This window comes from Natrix helvetica, assembly GCF_964273705.1.
Source record: "Natrix helvetica genome assembly, chromosome: 3".
NCBI classification, from domain to species: Eukaryota; Metazoa; Chordata; class Lepidosauria; order Squamata; family Natricidae; genus Natrix; species Natrix helvetica.
The window spans coordinates 63186478-63204187 of NC_138549.1; the positions used below are offsets into that span (position 1 = coordinate 63186478).

Consider the following 17710-nt stretch of genomic DNA (forward strand, 5'->3'; position numbering starts at 1 on the left):
CAGGCTCTTTGACTTTGAAACGATGATGAGCACCGCCCCCTAGAGTCGGGAACGACTAGCACATATGTGCGAGGCGAACTATCCCAATAGTAATGGGTCAAAATTTGAACGCTTGGCAACTGGCATGTATTTATGATGGTCGCAATGGCCAGGATCATTTTGTGACCTTCTGACAAGCAAAGTCAGTGGGGAAGCCAGATTCACTCAACAATCATGTTACTAATATAACAACTACAGCAATGCCCTTAACAACTGTAGCAAGAAAAATAATGAAATGGGGCAAAATTCAGTGACTATCTTGCTTGGCAATGGGAATTTTGGGCTTAATTGTCATAAGTTGAGGACTACCTGTATATGAAGAGATTTAGTTTCAATATTGTTTTAAAGACCTACCACACTTTTGAACATTATTGGAATGGCTTTACTGCCTTTTGCTTGTAATTTGTAACAGAAGTAGTTGTAATGAATCCTAGGATTATCTGTGTCCACCTTAAACACTGACTGCTCTTGTCTTCGATTTCTGAGTTTTTAGAGAAGTATTTTATTCTCCACCATCAAAAAAATACTTAACCAAATAATGGGACTTTGCTTTAATATCTAGAATTACTTCATATTAAAGAAGTACCGTAAATCTGATGCAGAACTCAGTCTTGTTTGGAAACCATTTCTAGAAATGGAATATTTTAATTTGACGTAATTTTCACATTATTTATCATATTTTACAAATGTATTCTTTATTCTTTATAGTTTTTATTTTTTCTTCTTATTGATTTTAATTGCATTGATGAAGTATTTTTAAAGTTCAATAGATTTATGTTCTGACTAGAAACTGTATAAAATGTCTTATAGTATTTTAAGCTTTTAATTGTGTTAGAATACATTAGCCATATCATATTTTGGATTTATTGATTATTTGAGATTTGTTCACTGTCTGCCATTTTTTGTTTTTTAAAAATATATGTATGACATATTTATTTTATTTTCAATGTGCATTTGAAAAATAAATAAAAAACAAAATACATTAATATTACTTTAATTAAATACGGAAAATCCCTTATCACTTAGGTAATACTTTCATATTTTAATTAATATATAAACTTCCATTATATTTATATTGTAACTGAGAAGTGATATATTGCTAAATATCAAGATATTATTTTTTTAGTTTAAAATCATGTTAAATAAGAATGTATATATAAATCTTTTTTACTTAATCCAATAGCAATTCTGTATTCTACGAAGCATTAGGATGTGCAAAACTTTCTGTGCTTGAAGCAGCCTTTTCAAGTATTCTGAACTTGAATTCAAACACAGAGGTTGCAAGAGTTTTGTTTCGAGCTTTGCACAAAACATACTGTACTCAGAACAATACTTGCCCATTTTGAGAAACATATTGACATGCTCAGTGTTGTGTCTTGCTCTGCAATTCAATGTTGGGTTTTGTGATTATTGTTTTAGAATATTTGTCAATGTTTAGCCAGTTATGTATCTACATTGGTTGGCTTAGACTGCCATTGAGGTGTTCTGGGGATGGAATACTAAAGCAGAGTAGAATTCCTTATAAGAATACTGCATTCAGTTTTGGTCACCAAGATGTAGAAAAGATGTGGAGACTCTAGAAAGAGTGTAGAGAAGAGCAACAAAGATGATTAGGGGACTGGAGACTAAAACATATGAAGAACGGTTGCAGGAACTGGGTATGTCTAGTTTAATAGAAAGAAGGACTAGGGTAAACATGATAGCAGTGTTCCAATATCTCAGGGGTTGCCACAAAGAAGAGAAAGTCAAACTATTCTCCAAGGCACCTGAGGGTAGAACAAGAAGCAATGGGTGGAAACTAATCAAGGAGAGAAGCAATTTAGAACTGAGGAGAAATTTCCTGACAGTTAGAACAATTAATCAGTGGAACAACTTGCCTCCAGAAGTTGTGAATGCTCCAACACTGGAAGTCTTTAAGAAGATGTTGGATAATCATTTGTCTGAAATGGTATAGGGTTTCCTGCCTGGGCAGGGGGTTGGACTAGAAGACCTCCAAGGTCCCTTCCAACTCTGCTATTGTATTGTATTGTATTGTATTGTATTGTATTGTTTTGTATTAAGAAGCCTGAGGGCTAAAGAGCCATGAGGGACTCTGCTCTGCCCATGGGGAAGGAGGATGAGATCAACTGTCCTTCCACTGAACGGCCCACCACAAGCAGTAAAAATACTGCTACTATTGCTCGCCTCACCAGTGGGTATCTGTCTTCCTGTCTGCCTGCTTGCCTCAATCCCCCATCCCATCCTCCCTCTTCCTCCCTCCCTCCTCCCTCCCTCTCCATCCATCTCTTGAAGCAACTTTGAGCATTTTACCCTAGTAGTGAACTTAAATTTATCTTCTCCTTAAGATATACCATATTTTTTGGAGTATAAGATGCACCAGAGTATAAGACGCAGCAAGGTTTTGAAGAGGAAAATTTTTAAAAAGTTTTCGCACTCTGCAATCCTCCCAAAAATGGCCCGTTTTTCACAAAAATGGGCCCATCCCCCACCAAAATAGCCTTTAGGGAGCTTGCAGAGTGCTCCTGGGGGGGAACAAGCAAACACCGGTCCGTTTTTTGCAAAAAAAAAAAAAGGGCATGGATAGCCTTTAGGAAGCTTATAGAGTGCTCCTGGGGGCTGGGGGGGGGGTTAAAATTGAGCAAAAAAATGGGCTGTTTTTTGCTCGTTTCTGCCCGCCCCAGGAGCTCTCTGAAAGCTTCCTACAAGCTATGCATGGCCATTTTGGTGAAAAGGGCGGGGTTTCAAGAGGCAAAAAAATGCTGTATTCGGTGTATAAGATGCGCCCAGATTTTCAGCCTCTGTTTTGAGGTAAAAAGATACTCCAAAAATACAGTATCTCTTTTATTCACTGTACCCCTATTTGTTCAAGTGAGTATGGAATAATTCTTACAGTTAGATGATGGCTATATAACCCTCCCCCTTCCATGACATCCTAACTTTAAAAAAAATTGATGACTTGGAAGATATAATCAGATAAAAGTTCAGTTGGTAATACTTCTTGCAGCAGAAATAGTGGCATCAATTATTAGAATTATGGGTACCACTAGTCATAGTGAGTACCTCTACCCTCCCTTAGAATCCCAGAACTAAGTTTGAGAGACAGGGGAATGAGGAGTTACCCTATCCTGTGAATGAAGATCACAATCAGTAGATTATCATCAGCAAAGTAGGGAGGAGCCATCTAGGCTGCACTTTAAGCTTGCAGTTTTAAGACCCATGTTATACTTCTAAACTATTGCAATAGGTGAGGACACCATGTTTATTCAACAACATGAATACTTAAGCACCTTTTTGGGCATCTTCTACTGTCATAGAATCATAGAGTTGGAAGGTGCCTTGAGGGGATTGAATCCTACATCTGCGCAAGGATTTACTACACAATCTTTGATAGAAAACTATCCAGCTATTAATAGCAGCAATAGGAAATCTGCAATAAGTGAAACAGTCATTTGTGAGCAAACAACAAGATGGCCCAGAGACATCAGATTGGAAATTATGTATATTGCGAATGAGGCTGATGAACCTTTCAGCACTTGAATGCATGTCTCTCTGATCCCCAGGAGTAGAGAAATAATTGAAGCTGTCTCTATACTTACGCTATACGGCATGAATCAGTTTTTGCTTTCAGTTCATTCTTAAAAGAAAAACTTTGAGTAATTCCAGGAAGTGACTCAAAGGTGAAGGAAAGTTGATCAGGAATGGATCCTGGTGGACAAAGCTCCTTGTTGCAGATGAAGCTTAGAAGGAGTAAGGAAGAAAAGGCTGTATCCAAAGAGAAGAGAGGCTTAATAGTAGTAGCAGCAGACAGGACTCTGTTTCCAGTCTGGGAATTTTCTTGGCATGCTCAAGCATACCAGCCTCATCTTGGGATAACATCTTTGCTGCATTGCCAAAAAGAACAGAAGCCACTATGTGAGCTTGAGGAAGATAAGAAAACTACCTGTTTTGGACTGCTGTACCTGAAAGAAGTTGATCAATAGCAAGTTCCTGCGTCCTGAATGACAGATCCAAGGCAAGTAATGCTGTGATATCCCATTGTTCCCACATGGAATATTGACTGGGAAGTACAAACCTCTTTCTTAAGGCACCCTTCTTTTCATGAAGCCATTGGAGAGAAATTGAGAGATAACCCCTTACTTTACCCTTCAAATCACAGCCAGCCAGCACTCCACTGGGGAGTGCTATCCCTTTAATAGCAGCTGATCTGCCTCTCTAAAGCATTAATTTCATATTAGGGTGAGCCCCGGTTTCTTTCCCCTGAGTGATATACATTACAAAAAGATTCAGTCAGGGATCACCTGAGTAATCTGTACTGGGACCTATCTATATATTGCCCCACCTAAGTTAAAATCTGTCAGCTTTCTCTCAAAGTTCTCCCACTCTCACCCCCTCCTTCATGCACAGCCCATAAGGATGTTGCTAGGTCCCAATCAGTCAAGGTGCAGTAACTCTGAAGATACTCCTTACCATTCAAAGCACATGACATGAAGCCAATTCTCTGGATTGCAGCAGAACAGATTCCAGGCCAGAGAAAAGGAGAAGAGGATCACTTGCAACTTTATGTCATTGTCTGTCAAGTGGGTAAGTAATTTGTTGTTTTTTAAACATTCTTCACTGTAGGGTAATTAAGAGTTCATAAATGCCCTCAACAGAATGCCAATGTCCCCGCATAAAGAAGCAGTTCAGCGGAGATAAAATAAAGCAGGTATATCCAATTGTGTATTATGTGCATGAACCACGGTGTTTCACACATAAGTGTTGCTAATGTTTAACAGTTGTTATCAATTATACATAGAAGAACTACTAACATTGTACCATATTGGAATGGGTTTGTAACTTTTTTTGCATTTGTTTTATATTCTATGCATGGCATTTGTTCTCTAGATGTTAAATTTCATGATACTTTTTAAAAAGAAATGATGTTTTTCTTCAATTATAAAGATTGAAGTTAAAATCAACAAGACATGAGGAAATGCACAGAGTGCACATACACTATACATGCATACCAAAGCTTAGCAAACCAACTTAAAGTCTTTTCACAATGTCTTCACTGTTTATTTGGTTATGCTTTGACTTTTATTTTGTTGATATGTAGCTTCAAGATGCATTTTAAAAATGCATTGTTGGTTGCATTTTGCTAGTTCAAATATGATGTATGTATTAATGCATGCACTCTAAAATCTCTTGTATGTATTCATGTTGAATTCTCAAAAGACATTAAAAATGAAGGATTTTCTGTTGGGTTGTTTTACTGGGCTTTGTTACATATACTCTCTACACTACTCATCTACACTATTGTTTTCTATTTTGAAAAGTAGTATTTTTTCTATTATAGCATTCTTAATATTATTTACATGCAATTTTTGTTGACATTTTTATCAGAACCTGGGACTGACCATAATAGTGGTGTGTGTGTATGTGTGTGTGTGTGCAGGTGTATGTTCAATTTTTGTATGTGGATTTTTTGCTGCGGAAAAATGAGGGAGGGAATACCTTTGTGCTTTATAGTGCACCCTTCTCCCCATGAACCCACCTCATGCAACAGTGAGGCATTAATTGCAGCAGCCTTCTGGACTGGAACAGTCCCAGTACGACCATGTGTGGCTATTGGCAAGAAGCTAGGCCAAAATACTTTCATATTCTTTCTATTTGTAATGGAAAACTTTGAGAGCAGGGGAAAGTGTTCACGCCACATTGTGCAAGAGGCTTTCAATAAGTATATTACTATGGGCATGAAGGGCATCCTTTTCTTGATTTTTTTCTTCTAGATGGAGAAAATGTGGTACATTCAAAGTCTGGTCCATCCTCAGAACACAGAACACTTGACTATGGCTGTTTTGTTCTGACCTTGAAACAAAATATGTTTCCTATTTTATGCATAACCATGCCCATATCTATATTTTGTCACGATCATTTCCAAGGTTAAAATTGAATACTCTGAATATATCCCTTTTGTGGAAATTCTTCATCCTTAATAATACTTTGCTTTTTACTTTGAATAGGTAGACATATAACTCTTGTTGTCTATATCTCAAGCAAGCCTGTTTTGTTTTTAAATTTGCTCCTGTTTAAGAGATTACATGTATATAGTGCAATTCCTGCTTCTATGAATCTAAAAAATCAAGATGGTAGAAGTAATGAAAGTAGCATTTTGAAGTCAAGATTGAGTTAAGCTAAAAGCTTCAAAATCTTATGTCATGAGTCCTGCAGAAAAGACAGGAAAACACATTATTTAAGCATGCTTTGGATATTATTAATTCAAGTTCAGTATCAAATCAAATATTTATTACTGTTAAAACCAGCATAAGAAAGGTAGGGCACAAAAATAAAAAATAATACAATAAAATAAAATTACATATACAAACTAAGAAATATATTAATTTTTTAAAAAAATGTCTAAAAAGATCTAAAAAGTGGGTAACAGCAATGAATAAGGCATGTAGGAACAATATAAACTGTCAACAATATTCCTTATTTGTGGGTATTTCTTAAGGCAAGGCATAATATGTCATGGGTGGAATGCTTAGATAAAATAAGTATTTTACATGATATATGGGAATAATTATGGAAGATGACATTTGCATATAGAATACAATATCAAGATGACATTGAGTACCTGAGCTTAATCTCGTTGACTGATGAACAGCATATTATTATATCGTTAATTACTTAGCTTTTGATGGATGCAGTAAATTAGCAACACTTCTAACCTCTTTTCTATAGTATAAATGGATACACCTTCTCTTTTCTCTCTGTTCTGTTAACTTTCTGCTTGTTGGTTCTTTTTCTGCAGAGGGAGAATCGCAGGCTTCAGGAAGCCAGCATGCGACTTGAGCAAGAGAATGATGATCTTGCTCACGAACTTGTAACAAGCAAAATTGCTCTACGAAATGACTTGGACCAGGTATGACAACTTCCTCTATAACTAAATTTCTGTGGAAATCAGAATCCAATGGTAAAACAAAGTAATAAATAAACCAAAATAGAAAACCTAATTATCACTTAATGTTTGGCATTGGTTATGTGCGGAACTTGAGTTATACGTATAAACAGAATACTTAGTGCATTCAGCAAGACAGTTACTACAGTTGCAATCTGGGAGAACTGTTGGTTCAAATTACAGTGGAATTTCAGTTCTTTTTTAGTATTAAAGGCAATTAATCAGAAAACTCAAATTTGATATTTCCTCTTATGAGAAATTAGGACTTTGGAGCACTATTATTTAAAGATGGCTGAGAAAATGTATTTTTTAAAATGGGATCATTACTTTTATTCTACTATTAAGTAACAAAACTCTTACAACTTTTGAGATTTTACAAAAGGAATACAGTTTATCTAAAAATACAGAATGGCAACACAATAAAATAAAAATTAGAAAAATAAATTTGGCTAATATGAAAGACATTTGTAATAGAGTATTAGGGTATTTTATATTTCCCAATTAATGGTTTCTGGCTTTAATAACATTAGTTATTTCTTATAACCTAAAAGCTTAATTACTTGAGCAAAAAACATTTAGAATTATATTCAAAGAATGCTTTAAAAAGTTTAGTTCTCATTGTTTCTATGCTAGACAGAAAGTACATTTGAAAGTTTTGTGTAGGTCGTCTTTTAATTCCTTATTGTTAGAAAAAACCACTATGCTGAACAAGGCCATTAAAAAATCTTGGAAAGCCATTAAAAATTAAATGTGTTAATGCTGCATTTAATCATAGTCCAAAAACTCTGGAATATCTGTCAAAGGAGAAATTTGAATTTATCAACATGGGGAAAATATGATTAGGGAAGAATGGTTACTGGTATGTTCCAGAATAAAACTTTGGCTAAACAGATATTGTCAGATTTCTGCCTCTAAAATAGCTTTGAACAATGGAGAGGAAGATTGTAAAATGTGATTTGAATTGGCCTAGATATAACTGGTTTAAAAGTGGCATTGTAATGATTACATTAAGGAACATCATATAACATAGTCCTCAGTTATTTAATTTCTTATTTAAAATGGTTCTTGTTTAAACTAGAATTAAATATAATATTGCTGAGGGTATTTTCTTTTTTCTTTATTTTCTAGGGGCCTTTTTGTCTTTCTTATCTAGGGGATTTAATGAGGATTATTCTTTTCTTTTTCCCCTCCAATACATGATTTTTTTTAATATAATGATTTCTTTGTTAAAGTGTATAATCAATTACTATTTAGTAATAATATTAGCCAATATTATTACATATAATATTATTGAAAAGTTTTGCAGAATTGATAACTTTAAAGCTTAATAAAATTAATTTTAAAAAGCAGAGTTAAGTTTTATGTTTGGATGTTATAAGCATAAATAGTTTGCTCCATATGTTAACTACTGGCAGAATAAAAAAAACAATTAGATTGGAAATGTTCGCTTTGGATCTTTCAATATAGATATATGTATCATAGAGAATAGTTTACAACCCCAGAGTTCCATAATTTGGGGGAAGGATAGATCCCAGTTGCACCTATATCCATATATTATTTATGGACCCATGCCTACACTGCCCATGCTTATGGGAATCTCATTGCTCAGACCATGTCACTCTGAAATTCTCAGGCTGAAGATAAAGCAGATGTTTTGAATAAGGAACTGCTCCTGACCAAACAAAAACTAGTGGAAACTGAAGAGGAGAAGCGAAAACAGGAAGAAGAAACAGCGCAGGTAAAATAAGTTCCACTGATTCATGAAGTCATACCAAAGAGAAGGGGACAGAGAAAGTACCACTCTCTTAATGTAAAGAAATTTTGATTCTCTTAAACATTCAGTGTATCTTGTTTCAGTTACATAGAACAAACTTTCCTTGAGGTATTTGATCTTTGAATATCACTAATAGAAATAGTTCCTAAGCTTGTTGGACAGATTTGAAAGTCATATTAGGAAACAAATTAGCATGACTAGCAAGAGCATTAAGATGCTTAAGGTAATGTGTTCTGTGAGGTGCAAGACATCCAGAGCTAGGATAGAGTTCAAAAGTATTACACGTTTATTTCATACTATCTATATCCAAGACTGAACTACTAATTTTTAAGGTGGATAACTGCTAGATAAGAGCCAATAGATTTCAAGGGGTGCTGGACTTAGGTCTCTTTTGCAGGTGCAAATTCCAAAGTGATGTTGCTTTTGACACCATCCTTGGGCTCAGCTTGGTCATCTACTTGTTCCTTTCGTTACCTATCCTTGAATTCTTGCATCTCTTGAATGAGAAATCGGAATCAACACTATTTATCTATGTCAGCATAAGAAATCATGTTTCAAAGGACTTTTTAAAAATTAACTACTGCTAATTAATAGTCAATTCATCACTCTAGATATTCAACACATTGGTATTAATTTAACAGCAGGATTAAAAATTTGTGAGATCCTCAAGTCAATAACTCTATGGAAGTGGAAAGTAGGATTTCATTTTTAATGTGTGCCAGTATGGTCGCAGTAAAAAATGACAATAAAGGTTATCTTATCTTATATTCCAGGAATTTTGCAATAAGGCACATTTTTATGTTATGAAAATCCAGTTGACTTTTAATTAAAAGATAGCAATATTTTGTTATTATAGGAATTAAATCTCCTAAAATAAATTATAGCTCAGCATTTTCAGTTTTATTTATTTATGCCCACATTTCTATTCTGCTGCAATTCAAAGACTCTCAGCAACGTACCAAAGATATGAAATGGTAGCATAGAACAGTAGCTTTTTTAGACAAAAAATATGTTTTAAAATTGTTCAGTAATTTTCTAGTTACCATACCTAGATTGTTTAGTTGTTTGATTAAGTGTTAATTGGTTTTTTTCCCCCTTTATGCAGCTAAAGGAGATCTTCAGAAAGCAGTTAGAGAAGGCAGAATCTGAAATAAAGAAGACAAGTGCAATCATTGCAGAATACAAACAAGTAATTATGTTGATTTTGGAGGGGCGGGTGTTATGTTTTCAGTTCCCTTTTAAGTGTATATAACTTGGAGAGGAAAGATTCTGTTAAATACATAAATTTCTAGGTAAAAGTTTGAAATGGTATGGCCCAGGTACTTTAATGGTGTCAGAGGTACATTGAATCTTTAGATCTTTAAGAATGCAGTATCTCACATGAAATCAAGCAATATTTTGAATTTAAAAATAGAATGAAGATTAGCAATGTGTCCATTGACCTCTAAAAAAAACATTACAAAAAGTGTGAAACTGAGATGTATTTTGCTGAGTTTTTAGCACCTATGATTGATCTTGTCCAGCTTTGTTTTGGTTTCAAACTGTAGCATATGTTCTTTATTTCATTTCTGAAATGTTTATTTTTACCATGATAATATATTTAGGGTTTTATTTCTGTATTTTTAACTGAAAATACCAACACATAGTTATTACTTCCCAAGACAAATCTCAACCTGTTGCAAGTCAAAATTTACTTCTTAGCCATCAACTAGCAAAGTCTAGTTAATAAACATGCTTTCTCTATGTTCAAAACTTGCAACAGACATATGACCCTCATACCAATAGTTGGTATCTTAATTTTAATAATCTTGGAAATGCCATTCAATTGGGTCCCAAAGGTGCTTTTTCAGGAAACAACTGCACTTTCTTGTTTTTTTCTTTTAAAGACTTTCAATTGGGTGTGAATAGCCCTTGACAGAGTTGATACATTGTAAGGAACTGATATACTGATTCATTTTAAACATGTTGCTATTATATTAAAGGATGCATAATTTTTGAAATTTCTTTAAAAAGGAAGTCTAATTTAAAATATTCCACCTTCTTTTAGATTTGTTCCCAGTTGAGTAGCAGACTAGAAAGACAACAAGTAGCCAGTAAAGAAGAACTTGAAGTTGTAAAGGTGAGAATTGATATCTCTCAGCTTATAATGCCTCACTTTAAATTTAAAGACTGTTAGTGATAAGCAGGAGGAGCAGGCAATTTGACAGCCTGAAACCACATTGCTAACCATTATCTATGACCAGTAAAGATTTAGAAGTTCTACAGCGTAAGAAATTTTCCTGTATAGTGGACTTACTGCAAGGGAGACATGTTCATGTATCATGTGCAACCAGTGGTGGGATTCAGCCAGTCTGCACCACTTCAGGAGAATCAGTTGTTAACTTTCTGAGCAGTTTGGTGAACTGGTTGTTGGAAGAAATCATTAGGGCAGAGAACCGGTTGTTAAATTATTTGAATCCCACCACTTTTGAATCAAAGGAATATGTCTAGTCTGATGCAGCCTTTTCATCAAAATCACCAGTTAAAACTATTTTTTTTTAATCTACTCAAAAAACTAAGGCCAACCATTACTTATACTTAGAAGAATGTCATCTGTAACCTTCCAAGTACAGTTGACACTGATTACAAAGAAAGAGAAAAACAAAATCCAAGGATCTGAGAAAGAGATGTGGGAGTTGTCAGCAGACATTACTAGCAATCAGAATAAGCAGGAATTTAAAAATGAATGAAAATAACTAGTTCAAACAGTAGACTCACAATAATCTTATGTTATTCCCAGTCATAATGTTTTCCAAAACATTACTGACCATATTAATAATACAGTGTTTTATTGAACAATTAATCTTACTTCTTGAATCACAATTAAGGGATGTCCATCAAATTGGCAAACAGTACAATACAAATTAGATTCTTTGTTAGCAGGTTCTAACAAAAACTAAAACTAAGTCGTATTACAAACAAATAGGAACAGCTCTCCATTCTGTTTCAGTGAGGGCCCTAACTTTGTCTTCTATTTTGCACCTGGAATCCAAACAGTGCATAGGATAACAGGCCAATTGGAGCAGCTCTTGAAAAATAACACATGATCCCAAGATTAGTGCTGAGGAGCTAGCAATGGATCAGGTGCCAACTCTGTTGTGAACATTTTCTCCTATCTCCTGTTCTTGCTCAGTTGTGCTACCTGCTCTCTCACCTAACTGCCTTTTTCCATTTATTGAAGCACAGTATTCCTTATATTATTACATTTATGTTAAATATAAATAAACTTTATATTATATAATTTTACAATAATCCCAGCAAGAAGCCTTATGCAGCATGGTGCAGTATTAAAAATATACTAAGGTATGTAGTATGATATGTATGATACATAGTAAGATATTGTATGTTTCATACCCAGTGATACTCATAGTCTATAATAGATTTACTCATCATGTCATATTAGACAATATTCTTGGCTGAGAAGAACATGTAGCATCTGATTTCATTTTCTCAGTGACTAGTCACCAGAATATCAGACTGATACAGTGAATATGGCTGGACATTTCTGTTTTTCTTTTTGCATCATGGTCTATTTCTATTTGGCTATTTCAGGGAAAGGTGATGACTTGCAAACACTGTAGTGAAATTTTCAGTAAAGAAGGAACACTAAAAGTGCCTGCTGCTAAAGAAAGGCCAGGAGAAGACACAGATGATGAGAAAGATGCCCTTAAGAAACAACTGCGAGAGATGGAACTGGACTTGGCACAGACTAAGCTGCAACTTGTGGAAGCCAAATGCAAAATACAGGTAATGTAATTTTAGAAGTGTTTTCTTACATTGTTAAATGTACTGATTGTCGTTGCATCCCTCAACATGCAAAGAATGGATTTTGGTTTTTTTTCTCCTGCATGATGGTATTTGAAAGTTAATGGCTCTCCTTATCAAAGCCTTTATTAACAAAAAGGTATTATTCGTAGGCCTCAGGTGATAAGGTAACCAATAGCAATAGCACTTAAGACTTATATACCATTTCATAGTGCTTTACAGCACTCTGTAAGTGGTTTAGAGCCAGCATATTGTCCCTGACAATCTGGGTCCTCATTTTACTGATCTTAGAAGGATGGAAGGCTGAGTCAACCTTTAGCCGGTCAGGATTGAACACCTGGCAAGTGAACTGAATTAGCCTGCAATACTGCATTCTAACCACTGCGCCACCATTGCTCCTTATAGATGTAGTAGGATATGCATATGACTTTGGGGAGACTAGAAATATTCTTTACTTTCCTAACAAGCACCAGCTTTGGTGCAAGAAGATGCAAATACTGCTTTTCACATACCGTTGCTATTATCTTTTTAATTATTTGATTACATGTTTTTAAAATAATTTTTAATTTGTTTATACTTCAGAGATTTATTCATGATCACAATATTTCTGAGTAGGGCATAGATTAGGTTAGATTTGATTGGCAGCAACCAAAATGTGTTGTCATTTTAGATCACTCATAATACATTTTAACCCAATTTTATAATATATTTTTGTTACCTTTATAAGGATAGCTTCAAATGCATGCAGCATGCTGCATAATTATTGTAAGTTATTATAAAGTGGATGTCTAAGTGCAAAAGATTATTGGACAGAACAGAAAAAGCTATGAAAAACAGCATAGGATTAAGGGGGAAAATGTATGTTGATTCCTCCGTAACATTCCATGATTAAGACAATAAAAGTATGCCATAATACCTTATTTGGAAGCATCCCAAGATAATTATGTTTATTATTATGGTTTGTAAAGCCTGTCCAGTCAGGTTTAGAAGTTTTGTCTAGAAATAGTCTAATCTTGCAAGGGATGTTCTAGTGGTGGTTTGGTTTGAAATAATGCCTTAGCAAGATTTAGAAAAAATAGAGGCCTACTCTCTTATAGAATAGCACAGACCCTCTATGAAAAACACAACAAATCTGAGAAAAGTTGAAGATATTTTATGCAACGGAAAGTATAGTTAGAGAATAGAGAATATATTTCTTTCAGTATGTAGACAGAATCTTTTAACAAAGAAATCCTGTATTACAGTAACACTGCATTAGTTTTTGTATCAGCATTAGAGGCAAGGGTGGCTAATTACTTCTGTTCACCTAATTAAATAGAATTGTTAAATTGTCCTGCAGTGAGGCAATGTAGCTGTGGCAAGTTACCCCATTCCCAGCCAAGTGGTTACAGCGTAAGAAAAGCTGGATCTGATTTTCCCACGCAAAATCTGCCTTTTTCCTCTTCTCCCAGGCCCTACCTCCTTGACCAGTTTGTAAGTGTCCAATAGTATTTAAAATAGGTGTTTTGGTAACAGCTTCAGCTTGGCATAACTTTGGTGGACTTTTGGCATTCCATTCTCACACTCTCATGTCCTTGGATATGCTGGTCTCTTCTGGATTGGCACCGCTGGTTCCTGCCATCCTGTCAATCCTCCTCCCTACATCCCCATTTTCCCCCCTCTTCATGTTTATGGCAGAATGCCAGCGAAGCAAAGCAAGCTGAAGTGAGTACGATGACAGAACTGACAATATTACTTATTTGGTCATCTAGTACTTCAAAGTAAAATATAAGGATTTCTTTTCCTTTTACCTTATCACCTCAATATTCTTGTGAAATAGGTTGAGGTGAAATTCATTCTGAATTTGGAACTCTCATCGTCCCTAGCCAGTGTGGCCAACAGAGAAGGATAATGGGAGTTGCAACCCCTTTGCATCAGGAGGGGCACATATTAGCCATACCATTTTTATTTACATGTGTTCTTCATGCCAGCTCAGATTATTCTGCTATTTTAAATCATTCTTTTATCAGCACTTAATTCATTTCTTTCCTTAGGAACTGGAACACCAGAGAGGAGCACTTATGAGTGAAATTCAAACTGCCAAAAACTCTTGGTTCAGCAAAACTTTGAACTCTATCAAAACAGCAACAGGCACACAGCCTCTACAGCAGCCTCAACTCTCATCGTCACCTAAAGAAGGCAGCACATAGTTCCAGCTGCACCCCATGTGAAAGAGCACAATGGACTAAATCAGCTGAAGCCCCTTGGCAGTTCTTCCACAGAACTTGTTCAAAGGGGAAGGCAGGGGACCCAGCTGGGAAACCAGTTCCTTCTGTGTCTTTCATTTGTTTTAATGTGGCCCTTTCAGAGGGAAGTTCTATAATGGTTCTGTTTCATGTGGAATACTCTTCCCAGCTGCCTTGATGGAAGCCCCATCTCAGTTCTGTCATATTTTACATGTCATTTTGTAGACCTAGATGTTGAAACATGGATAATTTAGAACTACTTGTTCCATACGTTGCTAAAATTATTTATATTTTTTAAATCTTTCAAAAGAAGAAAAGAGCAAGGTAATTTGTCAGAATGTCACGGTTTGCTGATATCTCAGAACAACTTTACATCTCTCATTCCTCCTGGTAGAAAATGCAGCTGATATTTTAAGGTTTGACTCTCAGGCTACATTAACAATATAAGTGGGAAAACAAATTCTAAAAAAAGAAAAAAATAAGTTACTAAATAAGAACATGCAGTAAAACCATGTTTCTTTTCATATGTTGCCTTTAAGATTTCCATAATTTACTTATATATTGCCACTACTCTCCCCACCATAATACCATACCTTTTGCCAATCTGCAGATTTTGGGCATAATCTAACAAAAGTTTTTATGAGCAACGACCTTTCAAATAAACAAAATAGGTAAATTTTAACGGGGGATTGGACCCTTGGTGCTCTTGCACTGTTTCCATTAATATTAATAGGGTTTGTACAGGAGACAGAAAGTATTCATAGTAAAATGTGTCCAAAATGCATACAGAAAAGCTAATTTGTGATTGGTAGAGCAATTTTTGAAATGATTCCTGTGTCTCTCTGGAAATCATACTTGTTTTGTATCTTTCTAAAGTGCAAAAAAACATTTGTTACATTTTTGAATTGAACATAAAATGTTTATAAAATTGCTTATTTCATGGAGCATTAAATTGCTTAAATTGATGGATTTTTAAAAATTATATATAATGTGCATAATAATATCTTGCAGGTTAACATCACCACCAAATGACTATTAGTTGTGTATTTGGTTTTCATGCTATGAAAAACGTTCCAAGGTTCTATTCATTTTAATCCAAATTAATGCAATAGGCTTTTAGTCAGTTCTGTAAAATAAAGTTTAATTATGTTGGTTCTGTGCTTCTTTGTTAGACATAATTTGCAAATATGAACTCTAAGGACTAACATAAAGTTTGCCTTCCCCATGATAACTGAGGTCTGGTAAAGAAACTGCTAATGCCAGTTAACTGGTGCTGACTTTCCTCAAGTGATCTGAGAGGTGCTCACTGCCAAGCAACAATCTGATTGGGCCTTTTTGTGGCTGTCTAATACAAGATTGGGTGTTACATGAACCTGAAATATCCATGTTATAAGTGATCTGAAAAAAAAATATCTCTGGGTTCTAAGGAATTTTGGAGCTCCTTTTAGATAGTTCATGAGGTCCAGTTCAAATGCTTGAATTGCAGTGTTGCATTAGTGATACTGGGAGGTTGGCAACACATTGAGGTTTGACTCAGAGGAATCTTAAGATCATTCCATCTTATGAAAATCAAAATCCAAGTCTAAAGTGGTCTTGAGAGGGAAAGGCTTCCATCAATTATTTTTTAAAAAAATATATATATGTTTTTTGGTACATTTTTTCATTAAAAACATAAAAAATTCCATGTCTATCAGAACAGCATGTTGTCTGGGCATAATTAATTTTAAATAAAGGTACAACAATAACCATAATCATATTAGTAATCTTAATAAGCATATCAATATTAATCATGAAATAATAAAACAATTAGTTTGTCCATCTTGCAATATTTTCAATACAAATTTTTATTATCTCTTTGAATTCTTTTTAAATTCTAATCTCTGTTTTTGTTAATTAACCATTGGTAAAATATATCCCATTTTAAAAAGTATCCCGTTTCTTCCTTTTTTTAAATCTTAAATCTATTCATCTCAGCACATTCTAATATTTTTTATTACACTTTCATCTGTTAGGACCTCATCATTTTTCCATTGTTGTGAAAACACTATTTTTGCTGCCATTAGTATTTGCAAAATTAAATATGTATTCCCTTTATTATACTGTTCTGGAAGTATCCCCAGCAGAAATATTTCTGGTTTCAAATCTATGTGTTATTTTATCATTTTATCTAACCAAGTATATATTTTAGTCCAGTATTTTTTTGCCTTTGGCCATGTCCATCACATATGATAATATGAACTTCCAACATTTAGCTGATACATTTTCAAACATCTTTGCTAACTTCGCTGATGGTAAATGCCATCTATAAAACATTTTGTATAGCTTTTCCTTATAGGCTGTAGACATTGTTAATTTACAGTTTCTATCCTACAATTTCTGCCATTTGTCTAATTCTATTGAGTAACCAAAGTTTTTAGCCCATCTTATTGTTTCTTTCACTTGCTCTTCTTCCATTTTAATACTCAATAAGTAGCTATACATTTTTAAATTAATTTTTCATCTCCCTAGTAATATCTGGTCTAGTTCTGTTGGTCTTTTATAGAAACCATGCATTCTTGCATCTTTCTCATATCTTGATTGTATTTGCATGTATGGCCACTATGCTAAATCGATCCCTTGATTAATCAATTCTTTTTTAGATTTGAGTTCCCCCTTTATCATTCAAAATGTCCTTATACCTTACAATTTTCTTTCTATATTAATCACATTCGGATGAATCAGTGCCTCCATTGTGGAGAGCCAGGCTGGTATTTTTATATAATGTCTTTCTTTAATTTCCCCCCATACTAACAGTAGTGCATTTCTAACAAGGTGCCTTTGAAAATATCCATGTATTTTATTTTTCCCATACCATAAAAGGCCTCCATCAATTCTCTGCTGTTAGAAGCAATTTTGTGGAGCCTTCAGTCTGAAAAGGCTAGCATCTCC

The 17710-nt window shown here is 34.6% G+C and overlaps 1 protein-coding gene across 8 annotated transcripts in view; it reads left to right on the plus strand.

The window, feature by feature from the left end:
• The window catches only part of RABGAP1L (RAB GTPase activating protein 1 like), a 204148-nt gene extending 188212 nt beyond the window's left edge, over window positions 1-15936 (plus strand). For 6 of the 8 annotated variants that reach the window (XM_081948451.1, XM_081948449.1, XM_081948450.1 and 3 more), the window contains 6 exons: window positions 6833-6943; window positions 8613-8717; window positions 9859-9942; window positions 10801-10872; window positions 12345-12539; window positions 14591-15936. In XM_081948451.1, the coding sequence (XP_081804577.1) occupies window positions 6833-6943; window positions 8613-8717; window positions 9859-9942; window positions 10801-10872; window positions 12345-12539; window positions 14591-14746 (723 nt within the window). In that variant the 3' untranslated portion in view covers window positions 14747-15936. Of the gene's footprint in view, window positions 1-6832; window positions 6944-8612; window positions 8718-9858; window positions 9943-10800; window positions 10873-12344; window positions 12540-14590 lie in introns of those variants that run through there. The other 2 variants (XR_014174998.1, XR_014174999.1) reach the window with 1 other exon arrangement.
• The last annotated feature ends 1774 nt before the right edge of the window (window positions 15937-17710 follow it).